This window comes from Cheilinus undulatus, linkage group 8 (assembly GCF_018320785.1).
Source record: "Cheilinus undulatus linkage group 8, ASM1832078v1, whole genome shotgun sequence".
Taxonomy (NCBI): domain Eukaryota; kingdom Metazoa; phylum Chordata; class Actinopteri; order Labriformes; family Labridae; genus Cheilinus; species Cheilinus undulatus.
This window is the reverse complement of record NC_054872.1, coordinates 53,682,376-53,705,233: the sequence shown is the minus strand read 5'-3', so window position 1 is coordinate 53,705,233 and position 22,858 is coordinate 53,682,376. Positions and strand designations below refer to the sequence as shown.

Here is a 22,858-nt window from a genome sequence, read left to right as displayed (position 1 = left end):
TGTTTCCGTTAGCTCCGGTTAGCTCCGCTCAGCTAAATGACGTCATGGTTAGCGCTCCGTTAAATCGCAGCCAGCCCGGTGTCCTCCGGTAAAATCAGCCCAAAGGTCTCCCGGGGTCAGACGGACCGACCTGTTCGGGACTACTCCGTGAAGAACCGAGCCGTTCCGGGCGGATTAACGGGGCTTTTCGGGCCCTGGAGCGGTTCTAACGGGAGCTGCGTAGATACGGGAGAGTCTGCTGGATCCACCCGGAGTTTACGGTCACTTTTCCCGGTACTGCAGCTCTCAGCGGCTGTTGGTGTGGATGTTACCGGATACCGGAGCAGCATGGAGTCTCCGCGGAGCCCCTCCCGGTGCTCTTACACCGTGAGGTAACGGGACCGGGACCGGGACGGGGGACGGGGCTGCCTCTCAAACATCAGGCAGAGACCTGTTGCTGGTGTCCGGAGAGGGAGGGAGGATGAGCGGGGTTACCGCGCTGCTGTTCCCGCTCCTGCTGCTCAGCTCCGGGGATCTGCCGTTCACGGTGGCCCGGTCCTTGAACGGAGGTATCCGGGCAGACCGGACCGACGGACTCACCGGGACAGGTAACGGCGCACGCGACCAGTTAAAGTTAATCTGCTGTGTCACCCGGTTTGACCGGGACCTTTGACCTTACTGAACGCTGGGCGGGTTGCCAAGGTAACCGTGTAACAATGACATCATTAACCTTTCCTTCAGGTAACTTCTAATGGGGCTAGTTAACGCTGCATGCACGCGCTGAACAGACGTAGTTCCAGCCTTCCACATGAGCATGCGTGATGGATGGAATGAGCTGGTGACAGCTGGAAAAACGAAATATTTAAATTATTATTAATAATTATAATAATAATATTTAAATTAAATTATTATTAGTTAGTCAATTATATTTATTTAATGAGTAATTCTAATAATGAAACAGATTTACTGTTAAAGAACCGGAAGTTACCACAACAACCTGTAGAACCTTATTTACATAATTATCAATACTAGTTAAAGGACTAGTTAATGGACTAGATAATGGACTAGTTAATGGACTGGTTAATGGACCAGTACATGGACTAGGTAATGGACTAGTGAAAGGACCAGTTAATGGATCAATTAATGAACTAGTTAATGAGCTAGTTAATTGACAAGTAAAAGGACCAGGTAACCGACCAGTTAATGGACTAGTTAATGGATCAGTGTATGGACCAGTTAATGGACTAGTTAATGGACCAGTGTATGGACCAGTTAATGGACTAGTTAATGGACCAGTATATGGACCAGTTAATGGACTAGTTAATGGACCAGTGTATGGACCAGTTAATGGACTAGTTAATGGACCAGTGTATGGACTAGTTAATGGACTAGTGAAAGGACCAGTTAATGGATCAATTAATGAACTAGTTAATGAGCTAGTTAATTGACAAGTAAAAGGACCAGGTAACCAACCAGTTAATGGACTAGTTAATGGATCAGTGTATGGACCAGTTAATGGACTAGTTAATGGACCAGTGTATGGACTAGTTAATGGACTAGTTAATGGACCAGTATATGGACCAGTTAATGGACTAGTTAATGGACCAGTGTATGGACCAGTTAATGGACTAGTTAATGGACCAGTGTATGGACTAGTTAATGGACTAGTTAATGGACCAGTATATGGACCAGTTAATGGACTAGTTAATGGACCAGTGTATGGACCAGTTAATGGACTAGTTAATGGACCAGTATATGGACCAGTTAATGGACTAGTTAATGGACCAGTGTATGGACCAGTTAATGGACCAGTATATGGACCAGTTAATGGACTAGTTAATGGACCAGTGTATGGACCAGTTAATGGACTAGTAAATGGACCAGTGTATGGACCAGTTAATGGACTAGTTAATGGACCAGTGTATGGACCAGTTAATGGACTAGTTAATGGACCAGTGTATGGACTAGTTAATGGACTAGTTAATGGACCAGTATATGGACCAGTTAATGGACTAGTTAATGGACCAGTGTATGGACTAGTTAATGGACTAGTTAATGGACCAGTATATGGACCAGTTAATGGACTAGTTAATGGACCAGTATATGGACCAGTTAATGGACTAGATAATGGACCAGTATATGGACCAGTTAATGGACTAGATAATGGACTAGTTAATGGACTGGTTAATGGACCAGTACATGGACTAGGTAATGGACTAGTGAAAGGACCAGTTAATGGACCAATTAATGAACTAGTTAATGGACTAGTTTATTGACTAGTAAAAGGGCTAGGTAACCGACCAGTTAATGGACCAGTTAATGGACCAGTTAATGAACCAGTTAATGAACTAGATTATGGACCAGTTAATGGACTAGTAAATGGACTAGTTAATGGACCAGTGAATGGACTAGTAAATGGACCAGTCAATTGACCAGTTAATGGACTAGTAAATGGACTAGACTAAATGGACCAAAAATGTGCCCAAATGGACAAAAATGTCCCTAGGGATACCTGAGGGTTAATAATGATGATTATAATACTAATAATGATGAGAATAACAGTAATAGTCTTTTGATAAATAGTAAACATAGTGCAATAAAAAAGTCAAACGCCAGGATTTGGTTTACCCGTCTGTGAAGGAAGTTTATACGTCTCGTACATTTTTAGAGTTTGGAAAGTTCTAAGTTAACCTGAACTAAAATGTAGAATTTCTAAGGGTATGAACTTGAATCTAGACAACTGCATGGAAGGAAATCAGACCAGAGGAAGCTGTTTTCCTTGACTAGTCCTACAGTAGAGAGCTCAGTGACATGATACTTTTTCAAGAAGAAAATCCTGTGATTTTAGTCCAGAATCATCACATTATCATGAAGAGACATTTCTCTAAACTGGGCCTATCCAGCCAGTGTTTTTAGTTTGGTTTCTCATGAATTTAGGACTTTACAGTCTTCTAAATTTCTCTTTAAATTTTCCGCTTTATAAATTAAAATCTTCTGATATGTAAACTTGACTGTTTCCATGTTTTTTCACATAGATTTTCGACTTTTTAACTGAAAAATTCTGAGTTTGATTTCTGGTTAACCTATGACTATGATCTCAATATGTTGAGTTTTTTTTTTTTTTTTTCAAAAATGAGAGGATCCTCTCATTATTTATTTATTATTTACAGGGTCTCTAACAGCTGTCGTCGCTGACCCTGATTGATATCGTTCTCTGACTTTACCAGGTTTGGACAGAAGGTGGCGCCCTCTGCTGGGGAAAACTCGACCCTTCATTCTGGTGGGCGGACAGAGGAGGAGCCTTGCTGAAGCTCTACAGGTGAGAAGGACGTCGTAGTTTACTGTAGCTACGGCCTCAGATATCTGGGGATGACTAGAGACGCTGTTTCAGGGTGTAGTCGTTGAGTATGTAGGTATTTTTAAAAATGGAGGATTTTCTCTGGCAGACAGGGTTTAGCTGACTGAATGATTGATGACTGGCTGCTGTAACACCTCAGTTTTCAAGTTTGGGATAGAAAAAGTATACCAACCTACCTACTGAGAAACCTACAGACAGACTGACCAACCTACCTAGCGACCTACATCTACCTACTGACCCAGCAACATCTGACCACCGACAGACTGACCAACCTACCAGCGGACACACCAGTCAACCTACTGACAGGGACCTACAACCACCAACGGACAAATTTACCGTCCAAACTACAGGTAGAAACACAGCCTACCTCCAGAGACGGGGACCTACATCTATCGATCGACTGACAGACCTACCTTCTGACACAGGAACCTACATGTACTGACCGACAGATGGACCAACCACACCTACCTGCTGACATAGGGAACTACAACCGATGACAGACCAACCTACCTACCTACTGATGTAGGGACCTACATCTACCAACTGACCAAGAAACGGACGGACAGGCAAAGATATTGGCTGACGAGCCAACCTACCTACTGATGGATGGACTTACCTACCTACTGACATAGGGTCCTTTACCTACCAACAGACAGGAAGACCAACCTACTGGTGACCAACCAACCAACCTAACTGCTGATATAGGAACCTACATCTACTGACCAGAGTCCGACCAACCTACCGACAGACAAACCTACTGATGGGTCGACCGACCTACCTGCTGACCTAGCAACCTACATCTACCTACTGACTCAGTGACCTGATCCACGACCAATGGATGGACCAACCAACCTACTGACAGACCGGCCAACCTGCATACTGACATCAGGACATCTTGACCTAACTGATGCCTTTGACACAATATCCCACACCGTCCTCCTTGACCGCCTGTCTCACCATCTTGGCATCACTGGTACAGCTCTCTCCTGGTTTCACTCATATCTCTCACAAAGAAAACAGTTTGTTACCATCGGCACCTCTCACTCATCCCCCGCCCCAGTTAACCAGGGCGTGCCTCAAGGCTCTGTTCTTGGACCTCTCCTTTTCACCATCTACATGCTTCCCCTTGGACAGATTATTCACAAACACGGTCTCAGCTTCCACTTTTATGCAGATGACACCCAACTCTATCTCAGCACCAAACCATCCACTCAGCTCCCTCCCCACTCCCTGGTAAACTGCCTCCACGACATCAAAGCCTGGATGACCTCTAACCAACTCAAACTCAACGGCAATAAAACAGAGCTCATGGTGGTGGCCCCCAAAGCGCTGCTGCAGAAGGTTGGAGATCTCATGCTCCATGTGGACGGGACCTCCATCTGTCCGTCCTCCGAGGTCCGAAACCTGGGCGTCATCCTGGACTCCACCCTCTCCTTCCAGTCCCACATAAAGTCTGTCACCAAATCTGCCTTCTCTCATCTCAAGAACATCTCCAGACTCCGACCATCACTCCCTGATTCTGTGGCTGAAACACTCATTCATGCTTTCATAACCTCCCGCCTGGACTACTGTAATGGAGTCCTGTCTGGAGTTCCCAGCAAAACCCTGGACAGGCTTCAGTACGTCCAAAACTCTGCAGCTAGAGTTCTCACCCGCACTAGACCCTGGCAACACATCACTCCGACCCTCATCCACCTCCACTGGCTCCCTATCAAGTCCCGTATCAACTACAGAGTCCTCCTCCTCACATACAAATCTCTCCATGCTCTGGCTCCCCAGTACCTTTCTGATCTCCTCCATCCATACACACCATCCCACAACCTTCCATCTTCAGACACCGGCCTACTTTCCATGCCCAAAACCAAACTCTGAACCTATGGAGACAGAGCCTTCAGTGCTGCAGCCCCCACCCTCTGGAACACTCTTCCTGCAGACATTCGTAGCGCTCCATCTCTGGACATTTTCAAAAAACGTCTCAAGCACCACCTGTTCACCACAGCCTACAGTCTTCACTAAACCACCCTTACACTCATCCTACCCCTCACATAGTTTGTCCATGTCTATGTGTTCCTGTAAAGCGTCCTTGGGTTTCTTGAAAGGCGCTATATAAATTCAAGATATTATTATTATTATTATTATTACATCTACCGACCAGAGTCCGACCAACCTACAGACAGACAAACCTACCACACGGACAGACCGCCCACCTACCAACCTACAAACCAACCCTCTTATCTACCTACTGACCTACCCACCCATCCATCCATCCATCCCTCCATCCATCCATCCATCCATCCATCCATCCATCCATCCATCCCTCCATCCATCATCCATCCAACCTTCCATCCAACCATCCATCCTTACATCCAACCATCCATCCCTCCATCCATCCAACCAACCATCCATCCAACAACCATCCATCCATCCATCATCCATCCAACCATCCAACCTTCCATCCATCCATCCAACCATCCATCCATCCATCTTTTAAGTATATAACTGGATAAATTTTTGTTAAAATCAGAGTCAGGGTTATTGCCAAGTGCTCTGACAGTAGTGTTAAAGAAATGTGTTGCTGGGTTTGTTGTTGCCAGAAACCTAAGAATATAAAGTCTGAAATCAACGAACAGTGATGGTGCTGGTTTCAGGGACTGGAACACTAACAAAGAGTCATTCAGACTTCCCCGTTTAGTGCAGAATCAGACCAGATCAGGAACAGGAAGAGGATTTAGTTAAAACAGAAAGTCTTGATTAGGAAACATGGAGCAGTTCTGAAGGTGTAGGAGGAACAGACGCCCCTCACGTCGTGCTGTTGGCCTCCTCCTCTCTTCATTGTTGGTCTGACTGTAAGAACAGGCCAGGAGGAAACTGGAGCGCAGACAGCTTTCACCACCAGCTTCCTGTGGGGGGCTGTTAGAGGACGGACACTTCCTGTGCAGCTGACTGAAGCCCTGAGATCACTTCCTGTTAAATCCCCCCCACCCACACTCCACCCAGCCAGGAGGAAACAGGAGGAGAGCAGTAAAGGAGAATTCCACTGAAAATGCCACTTTTTCCAACTAGTCTAACCAGGGGGAGGTGCTTTTGAAAATGTCCTTTCATACAGAGCCAAATGGTTTTGTAGGTCACAAAGATGCCCCTGTGTAAAGATTTTTAGAAGCTCTGTTTATGTGTGAACATGTGTGATGGCAGAGCTGAGGCGGGTCTCTAACAGCTACAACATGCTATCTTCCAGTCATATCAGCCGCGCCCCCAATAATGCAGAACTGCAGACTCTTCAAACCAGAACAGAAGAGATATAAAACAATCTGCGTACCTTACAGGGTTTCCTCCAGGAGTTTTTGAAACTCTGGGGGAGGGCTTTGGAGTCCACTGCTGTTGTTTTTATCCAGTCTTGTATTTTAACAGAAACGGAACGAAAGTTTCGCCGGAGTTTTTACAACAGCAAGCTTTTTAGATCGCTAGCGTCTCATCTCCATCATGAGTCACAGCTGATGATGAATATATCTACTCAAGTTTATCACTAATCACCAGGTTATAATCAGGGAAGTACTAAACTAAGCAACAGTAGAGTTTATCAGCCATCCATATGTGACGACAGACCGGAAGTTGAGACTCCGATGTTCCTTTTTTCAAAATTAAGTTACTTGCAGAGCAGTGTCACACTTGTTGATTACGATTTCAAACTCCTGTGGTACGTAAATGTGCGCAGATAAAGACTATATGTTTATATGAATCCATCCACACAGTATAATTTACATTTTTTTAACATCTGATAAAAAAGATTATAATTCTAAAGACATGGTGGCTTTTATTTTGGTTCGGCAGTGCGCCACCATCAATTACATGTAGCAGAAACCCTGCATTATCTCTCTATCATTATTAGAACACACAATATTTACTTCATGCTCACTGTCCTTTATTGGCAACTTTTGGAAAGAGGGTGGAGCTGGCGAGCAGTCAGGGATTATGGCCTACTATTTGGGAAAAATGCAAGGGAAAAGCCCCCAACATCCCCAGCTTCACCAACATTCCTCCTTCTACCTTTGATGATGTTCTAAAAAAACATTCCTCCCTCTACCTTTGATGATGTCATTCTAAAAAAAACATTCCTCCTTCTACCTTTGATGATGTTCTAAAAAAAACATTCCTCCCTCTAACTTTGATGATGTCATTCCAAAAAAACATTCCTCCCTCTACCTTTGATGATGTTCTAAAAAAAACATTCCTCCCTCTACCTTTGATGATGTTCTAAAAAAACATTCCTCCCTCTACCTTTGATGATGTCATTCTAAAAAAACATTCCTCCCTCTACCTTTGATGATGTTCTAAAAAAAACATTCCTCCCTCTAACTTTGATGATGTCATTCTAAAAAAACATTCCTCCCTCTACCTTTGATGATGTCATTCTAAAAAAACATTCCTCCCTCTACCTTTGATGATGTCATTCTAAAAAAACATTCCTCCCTCTACCTTTGATGATGTTCTAAAAAAAACATTCCTCCCTCTACCTTTGATGATGTCATTTTAAAGAAAACATTTCTCCCTCTCTCTTTGATGATGTCATTCTGGAAAAACCCATTCTTCCCTCTCACCTTTGATATTTTCACCCTGTGAAGATTATAAAACATTTCATTCTTTGCCTTTGATGTCATTCAAACCTTAATAAACATTTTGTCCTTTGATTACGCCATCCTTTTCTAAAATATTCTATCGTCTACTTTTGATGTCATTTAAAAATACAAAACATTCCACCCTCTACCATTCCATCTTAGTCTTTGAAGATGACATCATCCTTTAATGCTTCTAGAATATTCCATCCTTGCTTTTTGCCTGCAGAGTCATCATTTCAGTCTAACCAGATTTATTTATTAAATAGTGCATCAGTGTTTCCTTTAAGGGCATGTTTATGACAACATGAGGGGGAAAAGCTGTTAAAGAGGCACTGCCAGCCTCTTAGCTTGTAGCTAATGAGTTACAGAAGAATTCAGTATACTCCATCTTTGTGTTATTATTAGAACACATTCAGACAGTCTTTCATGGATGGATGGTTGGATGGACAGATGGATGGATGCATGGATAGCCCCATGTCATCCATCCTGCTGGTGAGGGAGCGGGCTCCCGTGAGAAAGCAGCATGAACATGTTGAAACAGCAGATCCTAAACCATTAAAACACCTGATAGAACACCTGAATATTTACCTGCAACATCAGAGTCATTCCAGCTTTATAGAGTAACAGCTGTGAGAGAGAGCAGCAGAGCGCCTCAACTCTCTGCTGCTCTCCTCTTCTTCTTCTGCTGCTGCTGTGGTCGACCGACGGCTCGGAGCCTCGCCCAAACTCTGCAGCCTGACATCATCTGGAGAGCGGGCGAGAGACATGACCTCACCTAACAGAGAGAGAGGGAGAGAGAGGGAGAGGAAGGGGAGTTTATGAGAGGACCAACAAGTAGGAGGCGGAGGGGGGTGAGGATGTGGAGCAGATGGTGTGAGAGGGCGAGAGAGGCTGGAAAACACTAGACAGTTTAGAAGAGAGAGAGAGAGAGAGAGAGGTGTGATGAAACATGGAGACATCAGGACTACAGGAACACTCCACACCCAAACCCTCCCCCCTTTAGAACTACCAGGGTCTACATGATGACCCCTTTAGAACTACCAGGGTCTACATGATGACCCCTTTAGAACTACCAGGGTCTACATGATGACCCCTTTAGAACTACCAGGGTCTACATGATGACCTCCTTTAGGACTGCCAGGGTGTTTAAATAAATGCAGTAGTCAGCGTTTTCAGACATGTTGGAGCTGACTCACTTCCTGTGCAGAAACAGAGCGGTTTAATAACTGAGTTTGGTTCAGAGGAATGAGAAATATTCAGGGAAGGATCCAGAGTTTAGACTCTTCCTTCAGAGAAATGTTTGGTCCTCTGTTAGTTTTAGAGGACCAGGAGTGAAACCACGTCTGTTTTTTAGTGACTCCGGTATTTTCTCATTCTTTGGTCCATGGATTACAGACAAACGTCTGATGTGATGATTTATGTCCTCAGAGAGGTTCAGGATGTTGTGACTCATGGATCAGCTGACTGATTATTGCAGCATTGAGTCCTTCCTCAGCAGCAGGCCGAGGGTTTAAGCCTCTGTGTTGGTGAAACAGTTAAATGGACCAAAGAAACCGGGTCAGAAGGATCATGGTCCTCGCTGAAATCTTATAAAACAAACGATTAGAGCACAGATCAGAGGATTTACCTGCTTTTGTTGGGGCTGCTGTAATTGCTTTTATTTTGAAGGTCTGATTGTTGTGAAGTCACAGCGTTCTCTAAAAGGCCCTGGATCCCACACAGGTGTTTAGATCACTCAGGCTGATTGGACTCTGAGAGGAGTAAAGACCTGTCCTGTCATGTCCTGTCCTGTCCCGTCATGTCCTGTCGTGTCCTGTCCTGTTCTGTCCTGTCCTGTCCTGTCCTGTCCTGTTCTGTTCTGTCCTGTCATGTCCTGTCATGTCCTGTTCTGTCCTGTTCTGTCCTGTCCTGTCCTGTCATGTCCTGTTCTGTCCTGTCCTGTCCTGTCCTGTCATGTCATTTCCTGTCCCTTCCTGTCCTGTCATGTCATGTCCTGTCCTGTCATGTCCTGTCCTGTCCCGTCATGTCCTGTCATGTCCTGCTCTGTCCTGTCCCATCATGTCATGTCCTGTCCTGTCATGTCCTGTCCTGTCCCGTCATGTCCTGTCATGTCCTGTCATGTCCTGCTCTGTCATGTCCTGTCCCGTCATGTCCTGTTCTGTCCTGCCCTTTCCCTCATGTCCCGTCCATTCCTGTCCTCTCATGTCCTGTCCTGTCATGTCCCGTCCCGTCCTGTCCTGTCCTGTCCTGTCCTGTCCTGTCATGTCCTGTCCTGTCATGTCCTGTCCTGTCCTGTCCTGACCTGTCCTGTCATGTCCTTTCCTGTCCTATCCCGTCATGTCCAGTCATGTCCCGTCATGTCCTGTCATGTCCTGCTCTGTCATGTCTTGTTATGTCCTGTCCCATCATGTTCTGTCCTGTCCCATCATGTCCTGTCCTGTCCTGTCCTGTCATGTCCTGTCCTGTCCCGTCCTGTCATGTCCTGTCCTGTCCTGTCCTGTCATGTCCTGTCCTGTCCTATCCCGTCATGTCCAGTCATGTCCCGTCATGTCCTGTCATGTCCTGCTCTGTCATGTCTTGTCATGTCCTGTCCCGTCATGTCCTGTCCCGTCTCATCATGTCCAGTCATGTCCTGTCATGTCCTGTCCTGTCCCATGATGTCCTGTTCTGTCCTGTCCTGTCCTGTCACGTCCCGTCCCTTCCTGTCCCATCATGTCATGTCCTGTCCTGTCCTGAAGGAGACATCTTAGATCTTTATATCCTGAAGTATGGATGAGTGAAGGAGACAGGCCCGGAGTGAAAGTCCTGTTTTTCTTCTGAAACCACCATCTGAACCCTCCCAACCACTCACCATGACTCAGCCCCCTGCCTCTGTCTCCGTCCCGCTCACAATGAAGTGACCCCTCCTCAGCTCAAAGTACAGGAGGGTGGAGAAAACAAACACGCCTTGGAGGGGAATTCTGCTCATTTTAAAGGAACGCTCCACCCTAAAATACCGCCAAAGGTCACGTCCTCAGTCACACAGACGGCGCTGAACAGCTCCAGATGTTGGTTTAGAGGAGGAAGTCCAGACGCCTCCACATTCAGAGATATATCAGCCTGATGGGGGCGCTATAAGGTCCCAACCTTTAGGGTATAGAAGTTTATTTCCTGCTGTCCCCTACAGGCAGTAGTGTACATTTAAGATAATAAGGATAATGCATAAAAATCAGAGTTGTTGCTCATTATGAACATATTCAAGGCTGTAATAATCACCTTTGAGGAACTGGCCTGTAGCATAAAAACATTATTGTGTGTTTTTTATGTCACAAACATCCGCGTTTAGCAGTAAAAGTAATGTCAATAAAATAAAATCTAAATGTAAAATCTGTGACTGCATGAATATTAGCCCTTTAAAGTGACTGAGCTAATGGTGCTAGTAGTCTCACAGTTAGGGGAATGAGGATGAGCTGAGTGATTGGAGGATAAAGACAGTCACCAGTTCATCAGTATTCATGGCTAGCATTACACCATGAAGACAAAAGAACACTCCAAAGAAAACAGGCAGCACTGAAAAGTATGGGACTATTTAGACAACAAAAGTCTAAGATTGAAACGTCCCGTGGGCTGAGGGTCTTTAGAGGAGCGGACGTTTAACAGAAAGATCTCAGAGAAAGCTTGGAGGTGTTGGACAGGAAGTTTGAAAGAGACAGGAAATCACTGATTGGATAACGGATGTGTGAAACCCCGCCCACTTCCTAATTGGCTAAAGAAGGAAGAGACTAAATGAAAGCGTCATTATTTAACATCCCCTCTATTTATGCCAGTAAAGAGGAAGTTCTGCGTTTGATTTCCTTCTGCAGCAGCAGCCTCTGTTAGGGTTCATCGCCCTTTAGCACACGCTTTGATCCAGAGGGATACTTTACCACTCACCGATTCACCTTTTTGCCCATTCCACCTGTTTTTGTCATTGTTGTCCATTTTTCCCACTTTTTCCCTTTTTTTCTTTTTACAGTGTTTAACCCATTCTTTGCCACTTTCAGCCCTTATTTTCTGCTGTTTCTCTGCCCTTTTTTGCCTTTTTGCCTTTATTTGCCAATTTTTCCACTTCTAGCCAATGTGTCCCCTTTTCACCATTTTTTTCATAGTTTTCATTCCTTTACAGCAGTGATATCAACCTGTGGCTCTTTGGTGAAGATTTGTGGCTCTTTAACATCTTAATTTGAAATATTTTTCCCCAAGAAAACCTCCAAAAACGGAAAGTTTGACCTCAGAAAGGACCCATTGCAAGTCACATGATTCAGTTAGGCAGCAGGCTTTAATCGTCAAACTGGATTTGTTTGTATATTTCCATCGCCCTTATTTGCAATTTTTTGCTTCTTTTAGTCCATTTTTGCCTCATTTATTCTGCTTTTTCCAGTGTGTAATTTTCCTCCATTTTTGCCACTCTGCTGCTTTTTGTCCGTTTTTGCTATTTTCACACATTTTTTGCCAGTTTTTGATCATTTTTCCCCTTTTAACTTATTTTTATTGCCACTTTAACCTATTTTTGCCACTTTATGACCATTATTTCCTCCTTTAACTTATCATTATCGATATTTAACCCATTTATGCCACTTTTCACCCAGTTTTTGTCACTTTTTTAACCATTTTTTGCCCCATTTCTATTGCTATTTCAACCAATTTTTTTCCACTTTTCACCCAGGTTTTGACATCAAATGCCCACTTTTCAGCCATTTTTGCCACTTTTTGACGATTTGCCCCCTTTAACTTATTTTTTTGCCAATTAAACCCATTTTTGCGACTTTCCACCTAGTTTTTGACATTGTATGCCTACTTTTCAACCTTTTTTTTTGCCAATTTTGGACCATTTTGCCCCTTTTAACCTGTTTATATTGCCATTTTAACCCATTTTTTTGCCACTTTTCACCTAGTTTTTGACATTGTTTGCCTACTTTTCACTCTTCTTTGCCACTTTATGACCATTTTTGCCCCCTTTAACTTATCTTTATTGTTATTTAACACATTTATGCCACTTTTCATCCAGTTTTTGTCACTTTTTGTCAATTTTTGGCCCCATTTCTATTGCTATTTTAACCTCTGTTTTTGCCTCTTTTACCCAGTTTTTTGACCATTTTATACCTATTTTGCCCCCTTTCAGCCATTTTTGACCATTTTTGTATTGTATTGTATTTGTATTATGTGTATTGCCACTTCAACCTATTTTTTGCCATTTTCACCTAGTTTTTGCCACTTTTTTTCTGCTTTTTGCCCATTTTAGTCACTTTTTGATCATTTTTTGTCTCTTCTCACTCAGTTTCTGCCACTTTTTGACCATTGTTGCCACCTTTAACTTATCTTTATTGCCACTTTAACCTATTTTTGCCTCTTCTCACCACTTGGACGTGGCTCTTGTTAGTGTATTTTTCAACAGTTTGGCTCCTTGGTTGAGCAGGGTTGAGTCACACTGCTTTACAGTCTTCAGTAATGTTTTATTAAAAGTGTCTCCATTTGTTTTTTGTTGACATCCTGATGTTTGTTCACATCATGGCGTAACTATACTGTCTAACATTACATTCCTCATAGATTGGTTCAGTTCCATGATGTTAACATTAGCGATAAAACGATGATTGTGTTGGAAGACAAGAGGTCTACATTTGTAAAAAGGCTTTATCGTACCATTGGAAGGTTAAGTTTCTGTTGTCATGGCGACCATCTCTGACCATTACCATCCTCTTGTCTGTGTTTCAGGACGGTCACCCCGACAGGCTGCAGTGTGGGCTGGAGGTGGGGGGGCGACTCTTTCTGCTGGACCTGGAGAAGAACCGGTGAGTGTCATTAAAGGCACCAGGTACATACTGAAGGTTTGATTCTGTACAGAAACACTGACCATGATAACCTGGACCTGAGCACGTTTGTGTCGAGAGTCTACAGTAAACATCCTGAATGGACACGGTGGATAATGACTGACATGTTTGTTTGTCTCTGCAGAGACCTGCTGCCCAAACCACCAAACGTCTTCTACTACCTGCCCAACGGCACTGGAGTGTCTGTGAGAGCCCACCCTGTGGTGAGTCAGTGAACCCGCCGTACTGTATCTTCAGCTGTCTGTATCTTCAGCTGTCTGTACCTGCAGCTGTCTGTATCTGCAGCTGTCTGTGTCTGCAGCTGTCTGTACCTGCAGCTGTCTGTACCTGCAGCTGTCTGTACCTGCAGCTGTCTGTACCTGCAGCTGTCTGTACCTGCAGCTGTCTGTACCTGCAGCTGTCTGTACCTGCAGCTGTCTGTATCTTCAGCTGTCTGTATCTGCAGCTGTCTGTACCTGCAGCTGTCTGTACCTGCAGCTGTCTGTACCTGCAGCTGTCTGTACCTGCAGCTGTCTGTATCTTCAGCTGTCTGTATCTGCAGCTGTCTGTACCTGCAGCTGTCTGTATCTTCAGCTGTCTGTACCTGCAGCTGTCTGTACCTGCAGCTGTCTGTACCTGCAGCTGTCTGTATCTGCAGCTGTCTGTGTCTGCAGCTGTCTGTATCTTCAGCTGTCTGTATCTTCAGCTGTCTGTATCTTCAGCTGTCTGTATCTGCAGCTGTCTGTATCTTCAGCTGTCTGTATCTTCAGCTGTCTGTATCTTCAGCTGTCTGTATCTGCAGCTGTCTGTATCTTCAGCTGTCTTCAGCTGTCTGTATCTTCAGCTGTCTGTATCTTCAGCTGTCTGTATCTTCAGCTGTCTGTATCTGCAGCTGTCTGTATCTTCAGCTGTCTGTATCTTCAGCTGTCTGTATCTTCAGCTGTCTGTATCTTCAGCTGTCTGTATCTTCAGCTGTCTTCAGCTGTCTGTATCTTCAGCTGTCTGTATCTTCAGCTGTCTGTATCTTCAGCTGTCTTCAGCTGTCTGTATCTTCAGCTGTCTGTATCTGCAGCTGTCTGTACCTGCAGCTGTCTGTATCTGCAGCTGTCTGTACCTTTAGCTGTCTGTACCTACAGCTGTCTGTATCTTCAGCTGTCTGTACCTACAGCTGTCTGTATCTTCAGCTGTCTGTACCTTTAGCTGTTTTAACCCGTCTGTGTTTGTGTGCAGACTCACTGTTACTACCATGGAAATGTTCGAGGATTCCCCCAGTCCAGGGTCGCTCTAAGCACGTGCTCCGGCCTACGGTCAGTCACCAGAAAACTCTCTCTCTCCATCTTTAATCTTCTGTTATTTATAAAGTCAGCTCTGAACATCTCCTGTATCTACATGTAGCATTGTTTCTGTGCAAGTTTGATCCTCTGACCTGCAGCGTAGATGTGGAAGTACGCAGAGGGTCGTTGTTGGCATAAATTACCTGAGTGTTTGACATGATTGTCTCTCACTTCTTCTCTCAGTGGATTTTAAACTAACTACATTACTTCATGTCTTTATCATTACTATATCACAAATACACACAAAAATGGCAACTTTTGGAAAAGTGGCTGGAACTGGTAAGGAGTGCCATCACTCCTTACCAGTGACCTACTATAGGGCAAAAATAGAAAAGAAAGCCCCTAAAATCCCAGCTTCACCAACATTCCAACTTGTTAATTTTATGACATCATCTTTTAAATAACAAAACATTCCGTCTTCTGCCTCTGATGATGTCATTCTTTAAAGCTTATTAGACATTCCTTCCTCTGCCTTTGATGATGTCATCCTTTAAAGCTTATTAAATGTTCTGTCATCTGCCTCTGATGATGTCATCCTTTAATGCTAATTAAACATTCCGTCTGCCTTTGATGATGTCATCCTTTAATGCTAATTAAACATTCCGTCTGCCTTTGATGATGTCATCCTTTAATGCTAATTAAACATTCCGTCTGCCTTTGATGATGTCATCCTTTAATGCTAATTAAACATTCCGTCTGCCTTTGATGATGTCATCCTTTAATGCTAATTAAACATTCCGTCTGCCTCTGATGATGTCATCCTTTAATGCTAATTAAACATTCCGTCTGCCTCTGATGATGTCATCCTTTAATGCTAATTAAACATTCCGTCTGCCTCTGATGATGTCATTCTTTAATGCTAATTAAACATTCCGTCTGCCTCTGATGATGTCATCCTTTAATGCTAATTAAACATTCCGTCTGCCTTTGATGATGTCATCCTTTAATGCTAATTAAACATTCCGTCTGCCTCTGATGATGTCATCCTTTAATGCCAATTAAACATTCCGTCTGCCTCTGATGATGTCATCCTTTAATGCTAATTAAACATTCCGTCTGCCTCTGATGATGTCATCCTTTAATGCCAATTAAACATTCCGTCTGCCTCTGATGATGTCATCCTTTAATGCCAATTAAACATTCCGTCTGCCTCTGATGATGTCATCCTTTAATGCTAATTAAACATTGCGTCTGCCTCTGATGATGTCATCCTTTAATGCTAATTAAACATTCCGTCTGCCTCTGATGATGTCATCCTTTAATGCTAATTAAACATTGCGTCTGCCTCTGATGATGTCATCCTTTAATGCTAATTAAACATTCCGTCTGCCTCTGATGATGTCATCCTTTAATGCTAATTAAACATTGCGTCTGCCTCTGATGATGTCATCCTTTAATGCTAATTAAACATTGCGTCTGCCTCTGATGATGTCATCCTTTAATGCTAATTAAACATTGCGTCTGCCTCTGATGATGTCATCCTTTAATGCTAATTAAACATTGCGTCTGCCTCTGATGATTTAAACCTGTTAAGCGTATAAAGGCGTGGGTTTAAGAGGTGTGAGTTTTTTAGTCCCAGAGATTTCATGCATCTTTCCACATCAGATTTCATAATCCAACATTAACCAGGAAACTGATTCAGAGCAGAGAAAGAGGAATGCTGATTAGAAACTCGGCTAATGCTAGCAGAAGAAAAATGTGTGAACAGGATTAAAACATTTCAGAGAGTTTATTAGAGGACGGATCTCTGACAGCTCTCGAAGGTTAACCCTTCACACACTCTCACAGAAAATAAAGAATAATCTCTTAATCCTCTGATGGGGTTTGTTCAAAGTCCAGGCTTTATGCTGAGTCAGGTCTTTGTTTTTGTTGGCTGACCTCAGCAGAAAACGTGAGCGACCACATCAGCAACCCTCCACAGGTCAAAAATGATCCGGATCATTCAGCCAGCGTGGCGGCGTGACGCTGCAGGAGGATTAAAGGTTAGAACGCAGACATGTGAGCGGAGCGCTGGCACGTTAGTCGTTTTTAAGGGCACCTCAGACACCTCCTGAGGGGACGCCAGGGTTCCCAGGTGTACTGGAAAACCTGGAAGTCACTGACTCCCAGTCATGGGCAACACATGCTAACCCCTAACCCTCTCACCAGGGTGCAGAGAGAGCTGAAACAAACTGCAAGAAGAAGGTTGTAGGTTGTTGTAGGAGACCCATGTCATATTCCTCCATGTCTGCTCGCTCTCTAATCTTTAGTCATACATTTCCTGCACTCATCAGGTTCATTCTGCAAGTTTCTCAAACAGAAACTGATTTTTCTCTGTGCACCTAAAAAACTTTCTCTGTACCATAAACATTTTTCTGTTCTTGGATTTTTTTAATGAACCAATAGTAAAAAAACAAAGGTAGAGGATGGACCAATCAGGTTAGCTCTGCCCATTGTTGCTATGCTGTTCACCAGGAGAGATATGCTTTGATCTCACTGAGAGAGTCCCAACATTCTATCACACACACACACACACACACACACACACACACACACACACGGTAGAAATCATCATCAAATTTTGACAGGAATTATTAAAAATCTGTCAAAAATGGTGAAAAGTGACCAACAATAACTGTTAAAGTCTGATGATGATTTTTGGCTCTCCGACTTTTGGTGTGTGTGTGTGTGTGGTGTGGGGTGGGTGGGGTGGGGGGGGGGGGGTGTTGGGACTCTCTCAGTGAGATCAAAGGAAAAAACAGCAGTTTCTTTAAATCAAAAATCACCTAAAAAATACAAATTTTCTATTTGTATTTCCATAATTATCTTTGTATTCTTTATTCTAATTGCATTGTTTTTATTTATTCCTATTTAAATATTGTATTCCCATTTTTACATTTCTAATATTTTTTCCATTTTAATATTTTTATTGTTTACTTTTATTGTTTAAGATATGGGGGACCTGATGTGGCCCCCGGGCCACCAGTTGTTGACCACTGCCCTAAAATATCTGCCAGGCCTGATAAACCTGCCAAGTCTCATGACCTTTTAGGCATGTTCACACCTTATAAACTCCATTCACCGTGCTACCATTATGATATCATTGTTCACCATAATAAATAATAGTAGTCCCAATCTGATTAGCACTGTAGGGCCTAGCATGTGTTGGTGCTAGGGCCCTGACGACTGTTGATCCAACAGAGATTATGGTGCAGGATCACACCGTCTACTGGAGGAGTTCCTAAACTTGTGAACGTTTGTCATTTGGATCCTGAGTCGTGTCAAACGGGGCCAAAGTGTGAAAATACTGAAATAAAGCTGTAAGTGGATTATGAGCTGTTCCACTGTAATGCTGCAGTTTTCTTCCAGATGACCTAAATGTTCAGAGAGTTAAAGAGGAGGAAAAGAATGTTGGATCGGTCCAGGTGACCTGCAGACAGGTGACCTGTTGTTTTTCCCTCCTGCAGCGGCGTCATCGCCATCAACTCCACGCTGACTTTTGAGCTGAAGCCTCAGGACGATGACGACCACCTGGAACACCACAGGGAGAGGGGAGGAGACGGGAGTGGAGGGAGCGGAGGAGGAGGAGGAGGAGACGAAGATGGAGTCCACCTGCTGTTCTCCACCAGTCCTCTGGAGGGCGACAGTGCAGGAGGCTGTGGAGTGTCTCACACTGCTGTTCCTCCCATCCACAGCTCCACGCACACTCACCGGGTGAGACAGAAACCCCAGCTGTGTCAGAAACCATCTAAGAGTACAGGATGCATTTCACTCACAGACAGCCAATCACAGAGCAGTGCTGCCTGCTTCATCCCTAATTTAAAGATTCATCCTCTCCTTCGTACTCAGCGTCACATTTAGAATAATTATGAGAAAGAATGTGGGTTAGCCCCGTCTACGACTCTAAATGGACAACCCTCATTCCAAAAAAGTTGAAACGGGTTTAAACTAAATAAATGTCATGTTTTAGAAGACTCAGAGCGAGTGACTGAGGCGATGAACTTTTTAGGAAATCAACCCTCCAGTTATACTGTCTGGGATTGGATGAAGCTGCTCTGATGTCAACTGTTTCTGTGGTATTTTCTGACCTTTGACCTCTCTGTCCTTCGTCTACAGTCTAAGAGAGACATCCTGTCAGAGACCAAATACATCGAGCTGGTGCTGGTGGCCGATCACCAGGAGGTCGGTGTTTGAGACGCCGCTGTACATCGTTAGCACTGAACATCCAGTAAACTTATATTTACCGTTTCCTCTGCCACAGTTCCTGAACTACCAGAAGAACAATAAGACCATCATCTACCGAATGCTGGATGTTGCCAATCAGGTGGACTGGGTGAGATCTGAGACCTTTGACCTTCGTGGTCATGTTTAAATCTACAGTAGAAGAAGAGCTGAGCCTTCTCTCTGCTCTGTTTCAGTTCTACCGTCCTCTGAACGTCCGTGTGGCGCTCACCGGTCTGGAGATCTGGAGCGACCGCGACAAGATCCAGGTGGAGAAGAATCCCACTGACACTCTCACCAACTTCCTGGAGTGGAGAGCACGGGAACTGCTGCCACGCCTCCGCCATGACAACGCCCAGCTCGTCATGTAGGAGGACGGCGGCGTGAAGATAATTAAAATGCTCTGATTCTGGTCCTGGTCGTGGTTAAAAACGGCGCTGTTTGTTTTACAGGGGCGGCTCTTTTGACGGCACCACGGTGGGGATGGCGTCTCAGTCGTCCATGTGCTCAAGAGACCGCTCAGGGGGGGTTAACGTGGTGAGTCGATGCTTTATTTGAGCTCCTGTGCGTGGTTGAAGATATAGCGCTCTGGTCTTTAAAGATCTGTAATTCAGGTCAGAACAGTAAAAATAAAAATGGTTTACCTGTCGTCTCTCCGATGGTATTTTTGTCTTTATGAGGTTTTATAATGGTGATGACTTTGGCTCTGACTTCTCCCAGGTTGTGATATTTGGGGAACATGTGCATTTTTCATTGATTTTTTTTCATATTTTATAATTACAGCCACATACATTACATTTTCACTGTATGAGAAAATTTAGCAGTCAATTACTGAAAACAACATTTCTTCCATTGACTTCCATTATAACCACATTTTTTCTGCCCCCAGCCCCTTGAAATGACAAGTCAGACATCACTTATGACTAAAATTTGACAAAATTTGAAATTTTATCTGTTTCTCGGTAGTGTAAAAATTGTAAAAATCCATAATATGGTGCACTTTCACCACTTTTCACTTTCCATGAATAAAACAGGAATGAAAAGGGTTAATTTGATGGAAAATGGCATGCTATAATTTAAATATAATAAAGGAATAAAGAAAATAAGGATAAAAGAAATACGAAAAAAATATTTTTGAAAATTATTGTTCTATCATTATTTAATTGCAGCTTAACTGAGAGTACCAAATGTGTCCTAAACATTAAATGAGGGAGTTTTTCTTATCAGGGTGATCCTGTCTGTCTTTTTCAGGATCACCTGGTCAGCGTGCTGGGCGTGGCCTCCACCGTCGCTCATGAGCTCGGTCACAACCTGGGGATGAGTCACGACACCGCTGATCGCCAGTGTTCCTGTGAGAACGAGCCGCGGCTGGGAGGATGTATCATGGAACCTTCAACAGGGTCAGAACCACGTAAAAAGGAGACAGACCACATCGGCCACATCCTCAGAGCCGGCATGAACCGAGTCAAAAACCCAAATGGGGACAGAACTTCTGTGTTCTCTGGACTGACAGAGTCGGTCTTTTTATGGTCTGAATGAATAAAAACATACACGTTCTACCCCTGAGCGTCATGTCAGCCTGGCTCTGGATGTGTTTGCTGTGGTCTGAGCGGGGCAGGAGGTCTGCCTGAACAGCCTGCTGGTCCTGGTTCAGGTTGTGGAGCTCCTCAAAGTCAGAATTCTGAGGTCAAAGTTGGAATTCCGAGATCAAAGTCAGAATTCCGAGATCAAAGTCAGAATTCTGAGATCAAAGTCAGAATGCTGAGATCAAAGTCAGAATTCTGAGATTAAAGTCGGAATCCTGAGATCAAAGTCAGAATCCTGAGATTAAAGTCAGAATTCTGACATCAAAGTCAGAATTCTGAGATCAAAATCAGAATTCTGAGATCAAAGTCAGAATGCTGAGATCAAAGTCAGAATTCTGAGATTAAAGTCGGAATCCTGAGATCAAAGTCAGAATCCTGAGATTAAAGTCAGAATTCTGACATCAAAGTCAGAATTCTGAGATCAAAATCAGAATTTTGAGATCAAAGTCAGAATCCTGAGATTAAAATCAGATTTCTGATATCAGTGTCAGAATTCTGAGATCAAAGTCAGAATCCTGAGATTAAAGTCAGATTTCTGAGATTAAAGTCAGATTTCTGATTTCAATGTCAGAATTCTAAGATTAAAGTCGGAATCCTGAGATCAATGTCAGGATTCTGAGATCAAATTTGAAATTCTGAGTTAATATTCAGAATCCTGAAATCAAAGTCAGAATTCTGCATTGTTAGGGATTAATAAAAAACAGTCAGAACTCTTGAATTTGACTCTTCTTTCTTCTAAAACAACCACAAATTCATCAAATCTTTTCAAACTTTATCACCTCTTTTAAAATAAATGCATTTTTATGACTTATTTTTACATTTTGCATCCACTCCACTTTATCATTTACTTTTTGTGACTTTCATCTCTGATATTCTGAGCATTTGTCTAGTTGTGATGTCTGACACTCAGGTTCATGCCGGGGCAGCAGTTCAGCAGCTGCAGCGCTGACGATCTGTCCATCAGCCTGCTGCACGGCGGCGGGATGTGTCTGTTCAACGTGCCGCAGCCAGACCGCCTGCTGGGAGGGCCTCGCTGTGGAAACCTGTACGTGGAGAAAGGAGAGGAGTGTGACTGCGGCCTGCTCGAGGTAGCCACACTTTCACCTGTCTGCACTAAAGTCTGAGTTCTGCCAGTTAGTGTCTAATGTTTGAGGATTATCAGTCTCACCTGTACAGGAAGTTCACAGGTGTTAGGTCATTTATCAACCATCCGTTCCTCTTGTTGGCAACTTTTAGAAAAGAGAGTGAAATATTTATTTTACATCACATATTTTTATTTTATTGAAATTACTTTGAAGAAATCTGGGTTCTGTCATTTTTTTGTGAAAAAATCCAAATTATATTGGCCATGATTGATTTAAGGCTCTGTATACTGGTGTTATTGGTGGCTCTGGTCTATAGGACACAGCCAAATATGAAAAGGTAAATAGGTATTAAAAGCTGGATTTTACACTAGCTGTGTGTGTGAGTCTTTATGAAGGAGTTTTTTACTCTTTTTTTGTTCTTCCTGTTGCGTGTGGCTGCGCTCTGATTGGTCAGGAATGTGAGGATCCCTGCTGTAACGCCTCCACCTGTCAGCTGGTTCCTGGAGCTCAGTGCTCGTCTGATGGCATCTGCTGCCAGGACTGCAAGGTAACAAAAGTTAGAAAGACACGCTCATCCTCTAGTGCAGTGGTTCTCAGTGTTGGGGTCGGGACCCCCTTGGGGGTCACGAGACACTGGGAAGGGGGTCACCAGATGCCTTTAAGAAACTAAGAATATTTTTTGCACAAGTTAAGCCCATCTTTGCTTCTTTTTACCCATTTTTCTGCCACTTAACACCAAATTTGGCACATTTTAACCTGTTTTCATCACATTTTATTGCCTTTTAGTACATCTTTGCTACATTACTCCCATTTCTGTCACTTCGTAATCAACTTACAAAGCTTTTTCTATGCAATTTTTCCACTTTCAGAACATTTTT

At 43.6% G+C, this 22,858-nt stretch overlaps 1 protein-coding gene across 5 annotated transcripts in view; it reads left to right on the top strand.

Annotated features, from left to right (window-relative positions):
* Nucleotides 1-22,858, top strand: part of adam15 (ADAM metallopeptidase domain 15) — a 48,948-nt gene continuing 26,090 nt past the window's right edge. For 3 of the 5 annotated variants that reach the window (XM_041794168.1, XM_041794167.1, XM_041794166.1), the window contains exons 1-13: nucleotides 2-587; nucleotides 3,207-3,298; nucleotides 13,681-13,757; nucleotides 13,921-13,999; nucleotides 15,006-15,082; nucleotides 18,556-18,802; nucleotides 19,205-19,270; nucleotides 19,350-19,421; nucleotides 19,507-19,676; nucleotides 19,762-19,846; nucleotides 20,561-20,709; nucleotides 21,806-21,983; nucleotides 22,435-22,527. In XM_041794168.1, coding sequence (XP_041650102.1) covers nucleotides 461-587; nucleotides 3,207-3,298; nucleotides 13,681-13,757; nucleotides 13,921-13,999; nucleotides 15,006-15,082; nucleotides 18,556-18,802; nucleotides 19,205-19,270; nucleotides 19,350-19,421; nucleotides 19,507-19,676; nucleotides 19,762-19,846; nucleotides 20,561-20,709; nucleotides 21,806-21,983; nucleotides 22,435-22,527 — 1,512 coding nt within the window. In that variant the 5' untranslated portion in view covers nucleotides 2-460. Of the gene's footprint in view, nucleotides 588-3,206; nucleotides 3,299-13,680; nucleotides 13,758-13,920; nucleotides 14,000-15,005; nucleotides 15,083-18,555; nucleotides 18,803-19,204; nucleotides 19,271-19,349; nucleotides 19,422-19,506; nucleotides 19,677-19,761; nucleotides 19,847-20,560; nucleotides 20,710-21,805; nucleotides 21,984-22,434; nucleotides 22,528-22,858 lie in introns of all 5 variants that reach the window. The other 2 variants (XM_041794169.1, XM_041794170.1) reach the window with 2 other exon arrangements.